Source organism: Hipposideros armiger, unplaced genomic scaffold, assembly GCF_001890085.2.
Source record: "Hipposideros armiger isolate ML-2016 unplaced genomic scaffold, ASM189008v1 scaffold_11, whole genome shotgun sequence".
Classification (NCBI taxonomy): Eukaryota; Metazoa; Chordata; class Mammalia; order Chiroptera; family Hipposideridae; genus Hipposideros; species Hipposideros armiger.
The window spans coordinates 1,231,837-1,253,705 of NW_017731361.1; the positions used below are offsets into that span (position 1 = coordinate 1,231,837).

The 21,869-nt window shown below is 39.9% G+C and overlaps 1 protein-coding gene across 2 annotated transcripts in view; it reads right to left on the reverse strand.

Annotated features, from left to right (window-relative positions):
* CDC25C (cell division cycle 25C) overlaps nt 1-20,225 on the reverse strand; it is a 25,411-nt gene extending 5,186 nt beyond the window's left edge. Inside the window, exons 1-8 of one of the 2 annotated variants that reach the window (XM_019661792.1) lie at nt 20,071-20,225; nt 19,424-19,633; nt 18,598-18,692; nt 17,844-17,889; nt 16,518-16,545; nt 16,306-16,395; nt 15,249-15,347; nt 10,648-10,806 (exon numbers count right to left, since the gene is read on the reverse strand). In XM_019661792.1, coding sequence (XP_019517337.1) covers nt 10,648-10,806; nt 15,249-15,347; nt 16,306-16,395; nt 16,518-16,545; nt 17,844-17,889; nt 18,598-18,692; nt 19,424-19,617 — 711 coding nt within the window. In that variant the 5' untranslated portion in view covers nt 19,618-19,633; nt 20,071-20,225. The remainder of the gene's footprint in view (nt 1-10,647; nt 10,807-15,248; nt 15,348-16,305; nt 16,396-16,517; nt 16,546-17,843; nt 17,890-18,597; nt 18,693-19,423; nt 19,634-20,070) is intronic. The other variant, XM_019661801.1, reaches the window with a different exon arrangement.
* Between the last annotated feature and the right edge of the window lie 1,644 nt (nt 20,226-21,869).

Consider the following 21,869-nt stretch of genomic DNA (forward strand, 5'->3'; position numbering starts at 1 on the left):
AGGGAAAGGGAACAGACAAGTTGCTATCCTTTTGTTCTTCAGTCTAGTTGTGGAGGACGTTGCTTCACTGGCCCAAGTTGGCACCATCATTGCGCCCTTCCCGGGCGAGGCAGATCAGTCGCCGGCTTCTGGATGGCCGCTCACTGTAGCTGCTGGTCGCTCACGCTGGTTGATGGCTACACACAGTAGCCCATGGCAACCCACTGCAGCAGGGGCTACAGCCTACGCCGTCCTGGCGACTCACGGCAGCCCAGCTCCAGGGTGAGCTGTTGTTCAGCATCTTAGCTGTAGAGGGCAGTGTCACTGGCCCTCATATGTAGGATCCAAACCGGCCCTCTCCGGCGTCCCAAGCCAGCTCTTAACCAATGCGCCACTCGGTCGGCCCCTGGTCCCTTTTTATCTCTTCACTCTTACCATAGGTGATTTTTTTTCCACCAATAATTTTAAATGTTTCCTCTATGCTGATGACTCAAATTTCTATCTCTAGTCAAGAACTCTGTTCTTACTTCCAGACTTCCATATCCAAATACCTGCTTAACAATTTTTTTTTTTAAGATTTTATTGCGGAATTAGAGGAGGGGAACAGAGTTGGGGAATCGGGGAAGGGGAACAGACAAGTTGCTGTCCTTTTGTTCTTCAGTCTAGTTGTGGAGGACATCACTTCACTGGTCCATGTTAGTATTATCATTGCGCTCTTCCCAGGTGAGGCAGATCGGTGACCGGCCACTGGACGGCCGCTCATGACAGCTCTTGGCAGCTCACGCTGGCTGCCAGCCACTCACGGTAGCTTATGGCAGCCCACTGCAGCTTTATTGCAGCCTACGCTGCCGCCGGCGACTCATGGCAGCCCAACTCCAGGTCGAGCTGTTGTTCACCATCTTAGCTGTAGAGGGCGCAGCATCACTGGCCCTAATATAGGATCTGAACCCGGGCCCTACTGCTCAGAGCTGGCATCCCAAGCCAACTCTTAACCAACGCACCACTCGGCCAGCCCCTGCTTAACAATTTTTGAGGATCGACTAGGTGACATGGCAGTGAATAAGAGAGTAGAAGAGAGAGACAAATAAATATACTCTATACTTATATGTAGTGATAAGTGTTTTAAGTAAAAAACAAAGAAGGATAAAAAGATCGAAAAAATATTGGAGTTGGAAACCTTGTCAGAAAAGGTCTTTCTAATGAGGTGACATATATGGAGAAATGAGACTGAAATGAGGGAGAAAATCATGTGTTGCCTATGGGAAGAGTGTTCCCGGCTGAAGGAACAACAAATGCAAAGGCCCTCTTGAGAATAGTAAGGCCAATCATGGTCACATTTAGTGTGGTACCATTTTTAGAAAGCTCAAAAAAGAATTGAAGCAACACCATAAACCAACTAGATATAACAGACATCGATAGATAGAACACTGTACCTAACAGCAGAATATACATTCTTCTCGAATATACCAGGCGTGTCAAAAAAATGTACACACATGACTTGTATTCATCTTTTGTTATCAGTACATATTGAGTATTACAATTTTAATACAGTTTTTTCCTTTCTTAAAACATGTATACATTTTTTGGCATTCTCTGTACATTCTTCTCTAGGATAGACCATATGCTAGGTCATGAAACAAGCCTCAATAAATTTTAAAGTATTGAAATCATACAAAGTATGTTCTCCGACCACAATGGAATAGTTAGAAATTAATAACAGGGGAATAAATCTGGAAAATTCACAAACATGTGGAAATTAAACAACACACTCCTAAACAATCAGTGGGTCAAAAAAGACCACAATGGAAATTTAAAAAATACTTTGAGATGAATGAAAGTGAAGACACAACATACCAAAACATATGGTATGCAACTAAAGCAGTGTTTAGATGAAAATTTATAGCTGTAGATGTCTTTAATAAAAAAGAAAATCTCAAGTCAATGACCTAATCTTACACCAAAGGAGAAACTAAATCCAAAACAAACTAGAGAAAATAAGAAAAATTAGAGCCAAACTTAAGTAGAAAATAGAAAAACAACAGAGAAAAACAACAGAACATAAAGTTGGTGCTTTGAAAAGATCAACAATATTGATAAACCTTTGGCTAGACTGAATTAAGAAAAGAAGAGAGAAGACTCAAATTACTGAAATCAGGAATGAAAGAGAGGACATTACCACCAACCTTACAGAAATAAAAAAAGATCATAAGGGAATACTACAAACAACTATATGCCAATGAATAAGAAAACTCAGATTAAATGGGAGACTCCTAAAAAGATAAAAACTACTGAAACTGACTCAAGGAAAAACAGAAAATCTGACTAAACCTACAAAAAGTAAAGAGATTGAATTAGTAATTTTAAAACATCCCATAAAGAAAGGCCCAGGTCCAGATGGCTTCACTGGTGAATTCTGCTTAACATTTAAAAAAGAAATAAAAACCAATTCTACACAAACTCTTCCAGGAAATTTAAAAAGAAAGAATTCTTTCCAAATAATGACATCATTGCACTGATACCAATACCAAAGATATTACAAGGAAAACAAAACACTAAAGATCAGAATCTCTCATGAACACAGATACAAAAATTCTCTACAAAACTTTAGCAAATCAAATCCAACAATATATAAAAACGATAATATACCACAACCAAGTAAGGTTATCACAGAATGCAAGGTTGTTTGAACATTCGAAAATCAATGTAATTCACCATATTAACAGGTTAAAAAAAGAAAACTCATATGATTGTCTTAAGAGATACAGATAAAGTAATTGACAGAAATCTAGTATCTGTTTCTGCTAAAATGTCAAAGCAAACTAGAAATAGAAGGGGACTTCCTCAATCTGATAAGGGGCATCTCAAGAATAGGTTTATAGCTAACATCAGACTCAATGGAGAAAAACTGGATACTTTTCCTGTAAGATTGGGTACAAGGCAAGGGGTTCTCAATAACTTTCAGATTGTAAAGGAGTCCTGATACCAAAAAATTTGAGAACCATTAGTTATAGAGAAAAAAGAAAACTGATAATACAGGAGAGAGAAAAAATACGACAGGGACAGACGAGAGGAGATGCTTCCATCTCAGTTTTTGCAAAGCGTTTACAATGGCTTACAAGGCCCTACATGATCTGTCCTCCTGTTACCTACTCTCTGCCTTCATCTCCCCTCTGCACTTGCTCACTTTGCTCCAGCCATACTGGCCTTCTTGCCGTTCCATAACATGCCAAGCATACGCCTAACTCAGGAGCATTGCATTTGCTTTTCCTTCTGTCTGGAATAACTCATTCCTCCTGATAACTATTTGTTTGGCTCCCCTGCTGCTTCAGATGTTTGCTCAAATGTCACTCCCAGAGAGCCTTTCTCTAATCTATGCAACCTATCAAAAAAGATCAACTCCCACTCCACCCCACCTTGATCCAGGTACTCCCTATTCTCCTCACCCTGCTGTTTTACCACTGTATCTTTACCATCTGCCATATTTTACATGTATTTGTTTATCAGTCTGTTTCCTTCTGACTAGAATGTAAGCTCCATGACAGCAGGAACTTGCTTGTGCTGTTGTGTTCACTGCTGTATCCCCAGCATTAGGAAGTGAATGAATTAACAGGATGCAGTGTGAAGGGGGGGGGGCTTTATATAGGAGCAGGGCCACTCCATGCTCTGTAACAAGAGGGATGGCAGATGATATGGGTATCAGAGCAGATAGGCTCCTACATTTGATAAGAAAAGAAGGTACTTTTCATCTGATTGCTTCTGTTTTCTCTTTGAAACAAAACACTTCAAACTTAGCATGTCTAAAGTCATCCTTGATCCCATCCTTCCTTCACAGTCTATATCCAACCCATCAAGTCCTACTGAGTCTATATCCAAAATACATTTTGGATTCAGCCATTTCTTCCTGCCTCCATAGCCACTTAGTTCAGGCTACCACCAGCTATTACTATAGCTTCTTACTCTTATCTGCTTCCAACACTTTTTTTTTTTTCCCTCTCCTTCTAACTCTTAATCCTCTCTAACCCATTCCTCATCCAGGAGCAAGAGTGGTCTTCATGAAACAAATCAGATCATATTACTCTCCTGATTAAAACCCTCCAATGCTTCCCACTGCACTTAGAATAAAATCCAAAACTCACCATAGCCTAAAGGCCCTGCATGATCTGTCTCCTGCCTACCTCTTCTTTCCCACCTCAGGTAACTCTTCCCCTCACACCGGCTCCTCAGTTCCTTGAACACAAAGATCTTTTCAACCTTGGGACCTCTGTACTTACAATATTACCTCTTCATGGAACGCTCTTGCCTCTACTGTTGTCATGTATGGTTCCTCCACAACTAGAGTGACCAACTCATCCCAATTTGCTCAGGACTTTCCCAGTTTTAGCACTGAAAGTCCCATGTCCTAGGAACCTCCTCAGATGCAAACAAACTGGGACAGTTTATCAAGCTGTTCACAACTAAATATCTCCTGCTCAAGGAGGCCCTTCCAAATTACCTGCCTTTAAAGGTTCCCTTCTATTAGTCTCTATCTCAGTCCCCATTTTGTTTCCTTCATTACACTTGGACAATTTGCAATAGTTAAATGCTTTTGGCTGTTATGGCAGTCATTTGCCATTTGGCTACCAAGCATCCTATTTTAGTAAAATCTCAAATTAGATGGGAGGCAGCCCTGCCTCCTGGTAAGGAGGCCAAAGTGGGACAGACATTCCCCCTTTCATTCTCTTATACCAACTAGACATTCCCGCTTGGATTTGGAACCTTGAGGAGTAACACAAAAGTACAAGGTTGGCTGAGACTTTTCTGGTTGCTGCATCACTATGAAGAATATAGTGGATTGGGGCCGGCCGAGTGGCACATTAGTTGAGAGCTGGCTTGGGACACCAGGGAGCCCCGGTTCGGATCCCACATGTGATGGCCAGTAACACTGCCCTCTGCACCTGAGATGCTGAGCAACGGGCTCAGCCTGAAGCTGGGCTGCCATGAGTCGCCGGCGATGGCATGGGCTGCAGCCTCTGCTGCAGTGGGTTGCCGTGGGCTGCCGTGTGTAGCCAGCAGCCAGCGTGAGCGGCCAGCAGCTGCTGTGAGCGGCCGTCCAGAAGCCGGCAACTGGTCTGCCTTGCCTGGGAAGAGCACAATGATGGTGCCAACTTGAGCTGGTGAGGCAACGTCCTCCACAGCTAGGCTGAGGAACAAAAGGACAGCAACTTGTCTGTTCCCCTTCCACCAATTCCCCAATAAGAATCTTGTTAAAAAAAAAGAATACAGTGGATGGTAGCAAACATCCCTGAGCAGCAGAGTCCAGCAGCAGGTCGGATTATGTTCTATCAGGGGGCCAGTAATGGTGGCACGAGTGTCCAATCAGCGAGGGGTGGCCTCCTGAGCATAATGTTCCAATAGTAGCAGTTTGGCCAGGCTTTACCTTATTTTCCAGCCTTATTGATAATTCTCTGGGTTTCTCAATACCCTCCAAAAAAATCTCTTCTCTGCTTGACGTAAATAGAATCAGTTTCTGTTATTTTCAACCAAGAACTCTAACTAGAACATCTATTAACTTGATAAACATTTTTTTGTTTTTTGATGTTTCCCTAACAAGAATATAAACTCTAGGAGGGCATCAATCTAGCCTGTTCTGTTCACCATTGTATCCCCAGTACCTAGCACAGTGCCTGACATTTAACAGATACTTAATATTTTTTAAATGAACAAATCAGAAATCACTAACATTTCACTGGTCTCCAAGGAGTTCATTGCCTCATAAGGTATCTATTTTCACTTAGCATCAAAGAGGTAAACCAATAACAAAAAATCCCTACCGCTTTTCTAATCTAACTAAAGATTAAATCTAATTAGAGACCAAAACCTACCGCTATGTATGTGTGTGAATATATATACATACATACATACATATATATACATATATATTTTAGTTTCAGGTGAACAAAGCAACTTAATAGTTAGACTTTTACATCCCTCACAAAGTGATAACCCCCCTCCCCCATGCAATGTATATTCTTAATTAGTGTGCCCTCAATTGAAAATAACATCTAAGAGTCACAGTCCAAGAAAATGAACCCATAATGGGACTTAATATTTTTTTAAGACTAACAAAATAAATACCTAACAGCTATATGCTATTCTTCCATATTAACCCACAAAACTCTCAGAGTATTTCCTGGAATCAGTCTATTTTAAATCCACTCTCCTATACTGTCTATTATACATTCAGATAGATATTTCTGAAGCTATAAAAGACCTTCAATCAGCAAAGAAAGATTATGCTCACTGTACTATAATTTCATAAAAGCAGATTAATACACTTTAGACAAATTTCCAACAATAAAACTGAAAAAAAGAGATTTTCTTTTTAATCAACATTAAATTCAATTTATTAGATTAACACTGGTTGAGATCTGACCATATTAATTACATTTTGCATATATGAACACTAACATATATTTGTAAAAGGCAATACAAATATTCATTTCACATTGTTCTTGTTCTTTTTTTTTTTTTTCCAGAAAGTCTAACAACCTTTTCTCCATGCCATTGCTAACTTGCTGTTTTTCCACAGATCTCTAATCTCTATTATCAGCAAGTCCTCAAAAATGTTTCTTTCAGAAAGTTCACTGTTAATTCTCCCAATACCTATCCTGCCCCTTTTGGTTTCCGTCTTGATTCCGTTGTTTCCCCACAAACCAATGAAATTAAAAGAAAACAAGATTTAATACTATGTTAAAGAGCAGTGGCTCTCAAACTTTAGCGTGCATCAAAATCACATGGAGGGATTGTTAAAACACAGATTACTGGGCCCCACCTCCAGAGTTTCTGATTCAGAAGGTCTGGGGTAGGGCCCATAAATCTGCATTGCTGAGAAGTTCCTACCTGCTGCTGCTGCTGCTGCTCCAAGGACTATCGTTTACAGAGGGGTCTAGATCTGCACTACCCATTATAGTAACAGTAGCCACACATGGCTATTTGCATTAATTAAAACTCAAGAAATTTAAAAATTCAGTTTCTTCGTTTCACTAGCCACAGTTTAAGTGCTCAATAGCCACATGTGGCTAGTGGCTACTGTATTGGACAGATATAAAAAAACATTTCCATCATCTCAGAAAGTTCTACTGAACAGCACTGTTCTAGATAACTGATTCATCATTCTTCTTAACATTTTAGTTCTTTCAACTTTACCAACCCTATGCAAAAAGCAACTATCATTATTTTCTGTCCCCAGGACAATTTTTACCTCCCAGGTATCTTCAGCAGGAAAGGCCATAATATTGCTAAAAACATAGGCTGCGGAGTCAGGTAGATTTTAGTTTAAATCCTGGCTCGGCCACTTGCTAACTTTGTGACCTTGGGTAAGAGATTTTACCCCATGGCCTAATGCTCTCCTCTTACAAAGGGATAATACTCATCTCTCAGGACTGGTATGAGAATTAAATGTGATGATGGATTTCAACTGCTCAGCACATGATGCCTGGTACATTCTAAATAGTCAATAAATAGAAGCTATTATTACCTGGCTCTCATTTTTCCTTTCCACTGCAGTCCCGGTTACCACCTTCAACACTAAAGCCCATACTGCTTCTTCACACTCGTACAATGTTCATCGACAACCCTTTGAAGAGTATGACTTAATAACTCTTCAAATATTTGCACCAAGCTTCTCCTGTACTCCACATTAGCCTCTCAGCAAACTGGGATTTAAAACAAAAAAATCTGCAACCATCCTCTCTTACTTCACCACCATGAGTTCAAACTTGGCATGTTTTCAAACTGACTAAAATCTCCCCTAGTTCTCAAAACTTTCTAAACCAGTTGCTTTATACCTACCTCCTCAGCAACTTTCAATCACATTACTGTTCTTACTTTACCAAGTCTATGCAGAGACATTTGACTCCTTATCCAGGCTTTGATTCATCATCGTCTATTTCTCTGCTGCCTTCATCATCACCTAGGCTGCCTGGACCCTTTTCATCTCCCATTGGCAACGCTAATCCTCACTTAATCACCCCTGGAGTTCCAAAGTCTCCAATATTGCTTCTGGGCAAGAACATTCTTGTAGGAAGACACTATGCCATGCAGGTCTATCTTATAGGAACTTACAAATATTTTATTAGCCTTTTAATAAGTCCCTTCCAGTTTCCAAAAGTTGATTGTAACCTTCTCCACACTCTTCAAGATCCTCATCTCACAATCTCCTCTGAGTCATCAGATTACCTCAACTTTCACTTTGTTGAGGACATCAAGGCCATTGAGCATCCCTCATCTTCTTCCCGTCTTCCTTCTTCATATCTGTCTTCCTAACGCCACACATTTTGGTCTTTATACTACAATAATTGAGCACTTACACTATACTACACTATAATAATTAAGCACTATTAATTGGCAAATATTGTTCTAAATGCTTTATGTGTAATTAACTCATTTAATTCTCACAAAAATCCTATAAATAGTTATTAAAACTATTTCATTTTTTGGGCCAGCTGAGTGGCTCATTAATTAAGAGTTGGCTTGGGAGCTTGAGCTCTGAGCAGCAGGGTCACTGGTTCAGATCCCACATGGGCCAGTAGTGCTGCGCCCTCTACAGCTAAGATGGGGAACATATTGTTCCAGGTAGCTTGACCTGGAGCTGGGCTGCAGTGTCGCCGGCGACGGCGTAGGCTGCATTGGGCTGCCATAAGCTACCATGAGTGGCTGGCAGTCAGTGTGAGCAGCCTGGCAGCTGGCGTGAGCTGGCGTGAGCCGCCGTGAGCGGCCATCCAATGGCAAGAGACCAATCTGCCTCAGCCAGGAAGAGCACAATGATCACAATACCAACATGGGCCAGTGAAGCGACATCCTCCACACTGAAGAACAAAAGGACAGCAATTTGTTTGCTCCTCTTCCCCGATTCCCCAACGTTGTTCCCTCCCCCAATTCCCCAATAAAATTAAAAAAAAAAAAAAGATTTCATTTTTCTAGATTAAGAAATTGAGGCATAGGGAGATCATATGATTTACCCATACAGTTAAAAGTGGCAGAGTCAGGCTACGAATCAGGCAGTCTGACTCCAGAGTCTGTACTTTCTAGACTAGACCACTATGCTCCATGGACCCCCATGATCTTGACTTTTCCTTCTAATCCCAGATAATCTCAGTATCACCCTTCAATCTGGACTGGGAATGGTGATCAGACAGGGTTAGTCAGCCTCAGCTATTATGTTTTAATTTTTTACAAGGAGAATATATTCAAGCATAATGTATGTAACAAAAAAATGTATAAAATGACTTAATACAAAACTAAAGTAATCAAAACTGTGGGACTGATATAAAGACAGACATTTAGATCAATGGAATAGAATAGAGTCCAAAAAAACCCCTCACATATATAATCAAATGATTTTTGACAAGCGTGCTATGACCATTCAATGAGAAATAGCCTTTTCAACAAATGGTGCTGGGAAAACTGGATATCCACATGCAAAAGAATGACCTGGACCTAATGCCATACACAAAACTTATCTAAAAATGAATCAAGACCTAAATTTAAGAGCTAAAACTATAAAACTCTTCAAGGAGTTTCTGTTTGGGGTGATGAAAAAGTTCTAGAGATGGATAAATACATTCATAATAAGATAAAGGTACTTAGTGCTACCAGAACCATACACTTAAAAATGGTTAAAATGGTAAATTTTATGTGTATTGTATTTTACCACAATAAAGAAATGTATAAAATAAATAAGTATATAAAATTGACCCCTCTGTGTTTATTGGTTTACTTACTTACATTGTTTATCTTCTTGACTATAAAAATATAAATAGGAGCTCCATGAAAACTAGGAATCTTGTCTGTTTTAATCCTGACTCTGTCTTCAGTTCTAGTACAGTACCTAGCACATATTAGTGTCATAATAAATGTGACAGCTTACATTAGTTTTTATTAAAGTTTATAAAGTATGTGGACTCTTACAAACTGCTTTTAATACTTTACCATAGTCACAACAATCTTATTAAGGAGATATTTTTTATTATGCTCTCCATTTCATAAATGAGAAACTGAGGCCTAGAGTGGTTAAGTGTCTTGCTCATGGTCATAACACTAAAGAGAATGAGGACAAGAATCCAAGTGTTCTAATTCCACTAAATCGTATTTGCTTTGTATAATGAATAAATATAAAAACACACTCCAATAAACTTTAATTAAAAAAAAATTCTAAAAACACCTATTTGTTCCAAAGAAATGAAGTTGACTGAGAAATGCTAAATGCCTCAGAAACCATTTTTCACATATTAGTAGTACATGGTCAGTAAGCCATAGGTTTCAGATACTCCTCCCAGTGATAAGGGGAGGATAAAAGACCAAAAAATACATTGTAAAATTCCTGAACAATCATGCTAGACATATTCTGTCTACTACCATTATTCTGGAGGCATCGCTTACACCAGATTACACAGACAGTGATCTACTCAAACTACTAACTAGAACCTTCTCACCCAGCAGTAAGAAGAAACCAATAGTGACCTGACACCCTATCAGTCAGGTGGCCCTTAGAGTGTAGAGATCATGTCTTCTACATCTCTGCAGACCTACCACTTAGGACAATGACTGCAGCATATTAGATAAGCAATACTGTTCGTTTAAGAATAGAGGAATGTGAAAAATGCAAAGATACCATCAGAGAGCATTTACCTTGGCCTCTTCCTGATCTTCCAGGGAAAACTCTGTCAATTCATCTGAAATCTCCTCTGCCCAATCTTCTCCTAGTTCTGGATTGTCATCCAATTTTGCAACAGTAGTGATGGGACTGCCCAGATATTTCATTTCACTTTCCACCAAGTTTCCATTGTCCTGTAAAGTATATTGACAATATTAAAAACTATCCAGGACCCTTGCCTTACACCATATACAAAAATTATCTCAAAATGAATCAAAGACCTAAATGTAAGAACTAAAACTATAGAACCCTTAGAAGAAAACACAGGGGGAAAGCTTCAAGACATTGGTTTTTTGGATATGACGCAAAAGCACAAGGAACAAAATAAAAAATGAACTTCATCAAAATTAAAAACTTTTGTGTATCGAAGAATACTATCCAGAAAGTGAAAAGGCGGGGTGGCTGGGTGACTCAGTTGGTTAGAGCGAGTGCTCTTAACAAGGTTGCTGGTTCAACTCCTGCATGGGACGGTGGTCTGCGCCGCTCCCCCCGACCCCGCAACTAGATTGAAAATGGCGACTGGACTTGGAGTTGAGCTGTGCCCTCCACAACTAAGATTAAAGGGCAACAACTTGACTTGGAGCTGATGGTCCTGGGAAAAACACACTGTTCCCCAATAAATTAAAAAAAGAAATGAGGGCCGGCCAAGTGGCTCAGTTGGTTAAGAGCTCGCTCAAGAGTTTGAGCTCTGGGCAGGCCAAGTGGCGCAATGGTTAAGAACTGGCTTGGGACACCAGAGGGCCCTGGTTCGGATCCCACATATGAGGGCCAGTGACACTGCCCTCAACAGCTAAGATGCTGAACAACAGCTCAACCTGGAGCTGGGTTGCCGTGAGTTGCTAGCGTCGGCAACGGCGACGGCGTAGGCTGCAGCCCCTGCTGCAGTGGGTTGCCATGGGCTACCGTGTGTAGCCAGCAGCCAGCGTGAGCGGCCCTCAAGCCTCCGTGAGCGGCCGTCCAGAAGCCGGCGACTGATCTGCCTCGAGAGGGGAAGAGTGCAATGATGGTGCCAACTTGGGCCAGTGAAGCAACGTCCTCCACAACTAGACTGAAGAGCAAAACGACAGCAACTTGTCTGTTCCCATCCCCCCAGTTCCCCAATAAAAATCTTAAAAAAAAAAAAAAAAAAGAGTTTGAGCTCTGAGCAACAGTAGTTCGAGTCCAGCCCGAGCTGAGCAGCCGCTGAGCTGCCAACAGGTAGCAGGATGGCTCAGCTAAAAAACAAACAAACAAACAAACAAAAACAAAAAAAATGAAAAGGCAACCTACAAAATGGGAGAAAATATTTGCAAATCATATATCTAATAAGGTATTAATATCCAAAATATATTTTAAAAAACTTCTACAACAACAGAAATAAATAGGACCTGAATAGAGATTTCTCCAAGAAGATATACAAATGGCCAATTAACACATGAAAAGATGCACACATAACTAGTGATTAGGGAAATGCAAATTAAAATGACAATGAGATACCACTTCATATCCATTAGGAGAGCTACTATTAAAAACAAAAAACAATAACCCAGACAATAATAAATGTTGGAAAAGACATGGAGAAATTGGAACCCTTGTGTATTGCTGTGGAAAATGTCAAATGGTGCAGCTGCTATGGATAATATTATGGCATTTCCCCCCAAAATTAAACACAGGATTGCCATATGATCCAGCAATTTCATTTCTGGGTATATACTCCAAAAATTTGAAAGCAGGGATTTGAACAGAGATTTGCATACCAATGTTCTTAGCAGCATTAATCATAATAGCCAAAAGGCAGAAACAACCCAAATGTCCACCAACATATTAATGGATAAGCAAAATGTGATTATACACACACACACACACACACACACTAGAATATTATTCAGCCATAAAAAGGAATGAGATTCTGATACATGTTACAACACAGATGAACACTGAAGACACTATGCTAAGTGAAATAAGCCAGTCACAAAAGGACAAATGTATATCATTCCATTTACACAAAGTACCTAGAGTAGTCAAATTCAGACAGAAAGTAGACTATAGGTTATCAGAGGCTGGGGGAAGGGAAGAATGCAGAGTTATTATTTAATGGGGAGAAAGGTTCAGTTTTGAATGATAAAAAAATTCTGAAAATCGATAGAGTGATGGTTGTACAACATTGTGAATGTACTTAATGCCACTGGATTGTACACTTAAAAATGGTTAAAATTGTAGATTTTATGTTATGTATATTTTACCACTTAAAAAAAAATACCACACACACATACAAAAAGGACTATCCAATAGTTTACCATGCTCCAAGTCTTCCCTTCTTCCATGAAATAAAAAATCTGAAACATGATCAATTGTATCTACCTAGGATGCAATATGTTAATTGATTTTTTTTTTTTTTTTTTAGCTGAGCCATCCTGCCACCTGTTGGCAGCTCAGCTCGGGCCGGGAATCGAACCACTGTTGCTCAGAGCTCACTCAAGAGTGCAAGCTCTTAACCAACTGAGCCACTCAGCTGACTAGGATGGGATATGTTAAAATGGCTTTCCCATAGGGTTGAGATTAGAATCCGATCTCTGGAGTTATGTTGAGTTCATGGTCTACTAGAAACAAATGAGTGCCTGGATAACTTAAGGCTCCAACAGTTAAATAAACAAAGGACACAATCATTCACTAGAGGAAATATACATGGCTAATATTCACATGGAATCACTACTAATTAGCTTTAATGTAAAATAAAACATTTTACCTATCTAATTAGCAATTTTTAAAAAACAAATAATTTATCCAAATGAGCTGTGAATTACTCATAAAAATGTAAATTTTTATAATTTTTTGAAAGGAATTTGGTAACATATATAAAAAAATCTTTAAAATGTTTATACCTTTTAACCCAGTACTTATAATTCTTGATACTAATCCTGAAGAAAAAAAATCTGAAATGTACTCAAAGATTTATGCTCAAGAACTTATATGATAGCATTATTTGTAAAAGCAAAATTTGGATTCCACTAAGTGTCCAATAATAGGGAAATACATATGTAAATTATGGCCTATTTATTAGATAAAAACATCCATTAAAAAATAATGTTTTTATTTGCAAAAGTCAAGACCTGGAAACAGCCTAAGTGTCCTTTGATGGGTGATTAGATAAAGATGTGGTACATACAATGGAATACTGCCCAGCCATAAAAAAGATGAAATATTGCCATTTGCACCAACATGGATGGATCTTGAGAGTATTTTGCTCAGTGAAATAAGTCAAACGGAAAAGGACAAGAAGGGTAGGAATACACTCAAATGTGGGATGTAAAACAGAAAGCAAGAAATGAACAAAACAAAACAAACAAAAAAACCAAACATAGATACAGACAATAGAATGGTTGTTACCAAAGGGTAAGGGGGGTGCGGGGAGAACAAAGAGGGCAAAGGGGGTCAAATACATGGTAATAGGAGACTAGACTTTGGGTGGTAAGCACATAATAGAGTATACAGGTGTTGTGTTATAAAGTTGTACACCTGAAACTTATATAATGTTATTAGGCAATGCTACCTCAATAAATTTAATAATAAAAAAAGTTTACTAAGAGTTTTAACTTAAAAAAATAGAATACAAAATTACAAATATATGACTTCAACTTTGTAAAATTGTACAACATAGTTAAAAGATTAAAAAGAAATTAGGTAAAATGTTAATAATGGGTTTTCTAAATGAGGTAGCGATTTTTTGTTTTTTAAGATTTTATTGGGGAATTGGGGAAGGGGACCAGCCAAGTTGTTGTCCTTCAGTATTAGTTGTGGAGGGCACAGCAAGTTCAGCTCCAAGTTCAGTCACGCCGCTCAGCTCAAGGTGCTGTGTTCAATTATTGGGTCGTCAGGAAAGTCATGACGCATTTTGCATTGAAAAACATAGAAAAAAATGTCATGATTTGCCTGACGAACCAATAGTTGCGGGTGGGTATGACCACCATCCCATGTGGGAGTTGAACCAGCAGCCTCATTTTTAAGAGCGCACGCTCTATCCCCTGGCGGCAGCTCAGCTCAAGATGCCGAGTTCAGTCTTAGTTGTGGGTGGGCATAGCCCACCATCTCTAACAGGCAACCTTATTGTTAGCTGCACGTGCTCTCACTAGCTGAGCCATTCCACCACCTGTTGGCAGCTCATCTCGGGCGCAGCTCACTGGCCCATGTGGGAATTGAACCGGCGAACCTGTTGCTCAGAGCTTGCACTCTTGAGCAAGCTCTTAACCAACTGAGCCACTCGGCCAGCCTGCGATTTTCTTTTTTATACGTTACTATATTTTAAAATCATTTTCACAATGGGCACATAGTACTTTTAAAATCAAGGGGAAAACACTTAAAGAATAAAGTAGAAAATTTGTAAAAGGCCTAAGAATTTTTTCTGCTCCTTAAATTTAAACAAATAAAAAGATCACAGGACAATACAACTCCTCCCTTTCCCTGCTCAAATATTATTTCTCCAACCCCTTTTCTCACTCAAACCAGCTTAGAAAAATCCAAAGGGTCATAAGTCCAGATCTGCATGCCTATACCCCACAACAACTCAGCTGACTCTTGATGATGATGCCCAGTGACTCACCAGGAGAGAAAGGGGAGACAAGTAAGGCCCCCCTGGTCTCTTTCGAAACTTCAGGTTCCTGGGTACCCACCATTTCAAGGGCTTCAAAGTGTTGTTTTCCTGCATAAGAAAAACTACTTGGCTAGAGGAAGAGAAGTGTCAGTGGGCCCCGCCAAAAACATTTCATCTGATGAAGCCTTGAATAACCCTCATGGAACACATTAAAAGTAATGAAGGTTGACCTTATATCCTAAAGATACAAATTATGGTTTGGAATTGATGTATGGTATGTAGACTTGCTTTGGAGGATACTAATTTTATGATCACAAGCCAAAGGAAGTGAGGAAAAAGGGAGCCTGACTGGGAAGGAGATGGTGAAACTTTTATAAAGTGAGTAAAGGGAGATGAGAACAACAGTACTAAATCAAGAGAAAAAACTAATTAGAACAGCTAAAACCAGAGGCATAACTTAGTGAATGTGAGAAAAGAAAAACAGCAGTTATCTTTTATGGATACTGACCTGGAGGAAAGGGTGGGAGACAGGGGAAAGAAAAAGATGGTTAGAAAAGGAGATTAGTTGAAGAGATTAGTTAGAGAATTATCTTAGTAATTAATTAGATAGTTCTGGAGAGGTCAGTTTCAATGTGGACCTGAAGGATGGTCTGAAGTTGAGATAAAAAAGGACCACGGCTTTCTCAAAATAGGGGCTAAAAAGCTAGATTAAGGAAGAAATAAGAAATTAAGAACTCTAGACTCGTACATGAAGCTATGCAAATATTCTGTGAACAAGTTATGTACATTATTCCTGTTTTGTTTTAAAAAGTCCTAAATTCCTTAGTCTACAGAGATTTCATAAGTATGACGACCTACTGTGGAAGACTTGGAGCTAGGTTTCCGTTCTAGGGTCAAACCTTAAAGAGAAACAACAAAACAAACAAACCAAAAAGAATTTTTTTACCTGTAGTGATACCGTTTGCTTGCCTAGCATACTGAGGCATAAACAGCTCTAAGACTCATGAGTTGCTGCACTCAGATGACGAAAACTGCTAATGTATCTAGGCTGCCATTAAACACTCACATTTTCCTTATTGGTGGATGAGCTACATATTGCATCTTTCTTCCTGTTGCTATGGTCCAAAGCATTTGGAGTGCTACAAAGCAGCTGTGCCTATAAGATACAAGAGATCCTTCTCTGAGAACATCCAGTATCCTCCAGCCACAGGTGAGCTGGAAACCCTCTGCCTCCCACCTGAGAAACATACCCAAACCCAAGAAAGAAGAGCTACTCACTGGGCTGCATTTTATGAGGTGATGATTCCTGCAGATAAAAAAAACCTGCCAGTCAGTTAAGCCCCAAATACTGTTTGGTTATTCATCTGTGGCTTGGGACATCCCAATTTTCCTTTCTTTCATTCTAGGAGCCCTATACCTAATTGATATGTCTCTTCCAATAACAATATGTAGGGTGCTCTCTGTGGTAAATATTAAGACATTAAGTGACATCCTGGGGATAAGGCCCTCATTTCACTTGCATAACCCCATATATAGATATCAAAGATAATGAGTTTGTCCTATGTCTTATGTAGACACCACTAACAATTTACGAAGTTCCCAGCATTGACTATTGGGAACTAATATTTATTTTTTCATGAATTTCTACGAACCCCCCCAGGAGTTCATCTAATCTACATGGGTTAGGACATTTTAAGCAATTCAAAGAAAATAAAAGCAACACAAAGTGAAATTTTCACATGTATTGATAAACGTCATGGAAAGCCTTCCCTAGTGCACTAAAATAACACCTAATTCACCTAAACATTGATGAATAAAGTTCTAAAAAGATTAAAACAGTCAAATAAAAAACACAATAAGTTTAAGAAGTCGAATTAAAATTATCTTTCATTCCTTGAGTATTCCTTGACTGAAGATTTTAAGATCTCCAACAAAGAATCCTCATGAGTAATAATAATAAACATAATAAAATGCTTGGCAGGTGCTAAAGATTAAATTTTCATTGGCTAAAGGATTAAATGAAAATTTAATCCTTACAATAGCTGTTTATAAGAAGTGTTATTATTATCCCCATTCTTATTGTTTCCTTATCATTAATAAAGAAACTGAGGAAAAGAATATTGCATTGCTTTGTACGCCTGAAACTAATAATAATAATAAAAAAAGATGTTCACCCAAAAAAAAAAAAAGAAACTGAGGGCCAGTGAAGTAAAGAAACTTGTCAGAGTCACAGTTGGTGAAGTACTAAGCCACTGGAATCCAGACACTGTGATTTCAGAGCCTACACTCAGCACTTTTAACCACTAAGACACAGCACTACTCTCACGCATGTAACAGCCTATGGCTAAGTGCAGTGTACCATTTTCCTCCATTTTTAAAGATAACACTGATTCTGTGTGATGGTTAAAATGAATAGCCTTCATTTTCACAACACTATTTATCTCTGGGAAACTTAAAAACCTTTCAAGGGAAAGACCTAGGCCTCCAAGCCCATTATACCCAAAGTGAAATGTTCTATACTCTGCCAAGTTTGCATAGGATAAAATCCCCCTGCCAGTGCTAAAAAGACTTTAAGCATGAGGTTCATTCAGCAAAAGAACTTACATCTGAGCTAACTGCATTTCCTGAGGTCCTGAAGAATCCAAGTGACCTGCAATCAGATATGAAGTTATTCTTGTCCATGCATCCTGTCTTTCCTTCTGATTTTCTTCATTACCAGTAAGCCATATTCATTTCAAAAACTGACCTTTCTAACACAAAGGCTTTTGATTGCTATTAATTTCATGGCACAAGGTATAAGTTAGTAGAATCTTAGGAATTTATATGTGTCGCTAAAAGAAAAAATGCTGGGAAACTGTACTGACTTACAGATTTTTTTTTTAATGAATAGAAAAGCATGCTTACAACTCAGGAAATCTGAAATTAGAACAAATACTAAAATGGTTGACTAGTAAAAAAATTCCTTTAGGGCTCAGACCCTATAAAACCACAAGAATTAGTTGACAAAGTATTTATGTTGGTTTCTTTGCCTCTGCTGAGATTAGATGAGGGTATAAAACTTCTCAACTATTGCTTTCATTCCTATCAATCAGTGAATTTCAATTCATATCATCAATCAGTAAACACAATATTCCTTTCTGTTCTAATTTTTCAAATGCAAAGTGACTCCTATTAATGTTATTATCTTTCTCTTCCCTTGGGCTTGATCATTTTCCTCAAAAATCTTATAGGTACCCGCAGACTTCCAACTTCAAGGCTCTCTACTTACTTTTGTCACCTTCCATCTATATCCTACTACCCTGTCCTCTTCCTTAAAAGTTATTCTTTCCCTTGAAGGCTTGACCGTCCTTCTCCCTACCAGTTTCATCAAGGTCTGCAGGAGTGGTAAACTGAGTGGCAGACATCTCCCCGCTGCTAAGATTCGAAAGATCAAGGCAACATTTAGGGGTTCTTCTGTTGAGACATAATAGTACATCAATTCCCATTAGAATGTAATATCCTTAAAAGGCAAAAATCATGTTATCCTCGTCATTTGAAACACCCCTCAATGACTCTCATAATCTGAACAGAGTATAAATAAATCTAATTGCTTTTGGAAATACTTCAGACTACACTGAGAAAAATCTCCCACCTTTTCTCTACTGCAATAATCTGTATCTCATTTTCTCCTCACCAACATATTGAAACAGTATAATTTTTTTTAAATTGAAGACCAAAGTTTATTAACAGAGGTGGGTATTGACCCCACATCTTCTGTCCTATGCACCATAAGCACACAGATTTGATTTCTCCCTGGAGTCTTCAGTACTTCCCAGGTCTATAACTCCCCAATTTTGTTTGCTAGATGAGAATCAGGATATGGCATGATCGGAATTTAAAGTATAATAACAATAACACTAATATTAATACTGATAAAGGGAACAAACAACTCGTACAATGCAATAGAGTTTTCAAGGACTTTTCCCAGACATCACATCATTTGATTCACACAAGATCCTAGTAAGATAGGAAGAGATTATAATTTCTATGTCACAGAAAAGAAGCCGGAGAGTCCAAAGGGTCACACAGTTAGTCAAGGGCAGAGCTAAGACTTAAACCCTGATCTTTGAGCCAGAATAATGTTATTAAAAACTCATTAACTGTTTAGAAAAGCAAAGGAGAGAGGGTGTAAAAAGTAGATTTACCTAGACAAAATGCTTAGGTTTGCAGAATCACCAAAAACTTTGTCCACTGGAGTTCTAGGAAGATCTGCAGTGATGGTAAAGGAAGTGTCTTTCTCCAGGAGCTGGTTTAATATCTTCCTCTGATGGGATCTAAAACTGGGTCCTGACTCAGGACTTCCGTCTTCGCTTGTGGATGAAAAGAGTTGTGCAGACATGGTCTCCGAGTACTCGCTAAGAAAAAAATAAAATCCAGCTAAGAGGAGGACGTCATCTATACAGATACATCACAGATCGTCCAGCTTTCATAACCTTGCCAGCAGCGGCCAAGCGGTCAGTATTTGGAGGAGGGGGATCCCCAAACGGTGACAAAACTTGGCTTGAAGGTTAACTGGCCTGAAGCGGCTTGGCCTTTTCATAGGAACCGGAACTTAACGAGAGGTAACCCCAGGACTTTAAAGAGGAAATGAAAAGGGCACTTTGTCTTGTTCGGGGCGACACAGCTCATGACTCCTGACCGGAAAAAAACTCAGGTTTCCTAACTCGCGATAATGCCAGTTGGGTCCCCTGAACTTCCGTTTGTGGGGCCCCGACGGGGCTCTGAGGTGACAATGGGTTGATTCCGGCGCAGACAGCTCCGGGCTTACCTCAGGTTTGAGTCTGAGATTTACCTTCAGCAGGAAGAGAAGTGGATGTAGATGGGGGTCAGCCACAAGCGAAGACCAGAGCAGAATTAACGGTAATCTGGGGAAAGGTGGCAATTAACCAGACTACAATTCTGCTTTCTGACTGGGTAGACGGGGGTCAGACTTTGACGCTTTTATCCTCAGAGGGTCGAAGTTATAGCCTCGTAGCAAGAATATAAACAGTCACAGGCCTTGACTATTCAAACCTTCCGCCCTCCCAATAGCCTATCCCGTTCGCCTCTGAGCTGCGTCAGCCAATCTCCGCACGCACGCCCAGAACCCCGTCGGCCAATCGTTTGGCTCGCACATCAACCGGAGGCGTGAACTTGCGCTGGACAGAACACAATTTGCCCCGCCTCACAGCCAGAGCAGGATGCCGATTGGCCCACTAGCGATCGGCAAGGGACTTAGTAAGTCCCGCCCCACACGGAGCCTGGCGCACCATTGGCTCTGCCTCTGGCCAATCGCCACACCCATCTTGAGCTCTCCCTTTGCTCAGCCCCTTCGACCCCGGGAGATTTAAATTGCATCTTGCTCCGCGGTCCACTCGTTAGGTTAATACTTGAAGAAATTAGTTTCGATAGGAGGTGTTTTAAGCGTTTCTTTTTCTTTGGTTCTTTCTTGTGTTGTCCCATGGACCTTTCCCTCTTAGTTTGCTAGCCTTCCGCTGGAAATGGAGCATTTGCCGCCGCTGTGGCAGATGTGGCGAGACAGGTGTGTGTGTATTTATGCTAAACGGCATTGGTCCCTTTCAAGTTTCCTTGTTGGGTGTTCCTTTTAGCGCCCAGCATCTCTGCGATGCTAGGCTATGTGAGTAAAGGAAATTCCTTTTCACGGAAAGCAGGGGAGTTGAACCATCTCTTGGCAATCCTCATCACAGTGCAAAGAATCCCAAACTTTGGTTGTTTATGGAAATTTGAACATTGGCTAGGTGATATTAAGAATTTATTCTTAATTTGGGGTATTTGCTTTTAAATAATCCTGTGGTCATGGTGGGTGGTGGGTATAAATGAAACAAGACTGGCTATAATAATTGGTTAATGGAGAGTGGGGGGTCCATTATGTCAGTTCTCTCAAAGTTTAGGCTGCATACTAATCACCTGGGGGATTTTGTTAAAATGCAGATTGTGATTCAGTAGGTCTGGGTTGGGGCCCAAGATTCTTTACATCTAACAAGCTCTCAGCTGGTGCTGATGCAGCTGCTACATGGACCATACTTTGAGTAGCAAAATATTATGCTATTCTCTTTACTTCTCTGTATGTTTGAAATTTTCCATAATAAAAAAATGTTTAAAATAATCTTGGGAGAGCTTTAAAATACAGGCCTCCAAAATGATGATTCAATAGGTCTAGAGTGGGGCCCAGGAATTATCAAGGTCCTGGGGGGCTACCCATGCAGATGGCTTGCAGACCACACTTTGAGAAACAAATCAGAAATGTAACCTTTACCTTTGAGAAACAGTAAATCAGAAATACAACTTCCTTTTTTTTTAAAGATTTTTATTGGGGAATTGGGGGAGGGGAACAGACAAGTTGCTGTCCTTTTGTTCTTCAGTCTAGTTGTGGAGGACACCGCTTTACTGGCTCATGTTGGTATTATCATTGCGCTCTTCCCAGGTGAGGCAGTCACTCGCCAGTCATTGGACAGCCGCTCATAGCGGCTCAGGACAGCTCACCATAGCTGACGCCCGATGCTGGCCAGCCCCACTGCAGCCTATGCTGTCCCCGGTGACTCTAGGCAGCCCAGCTCCAGATCAAGCTGTTCACCATCTTAGCTGTACAGG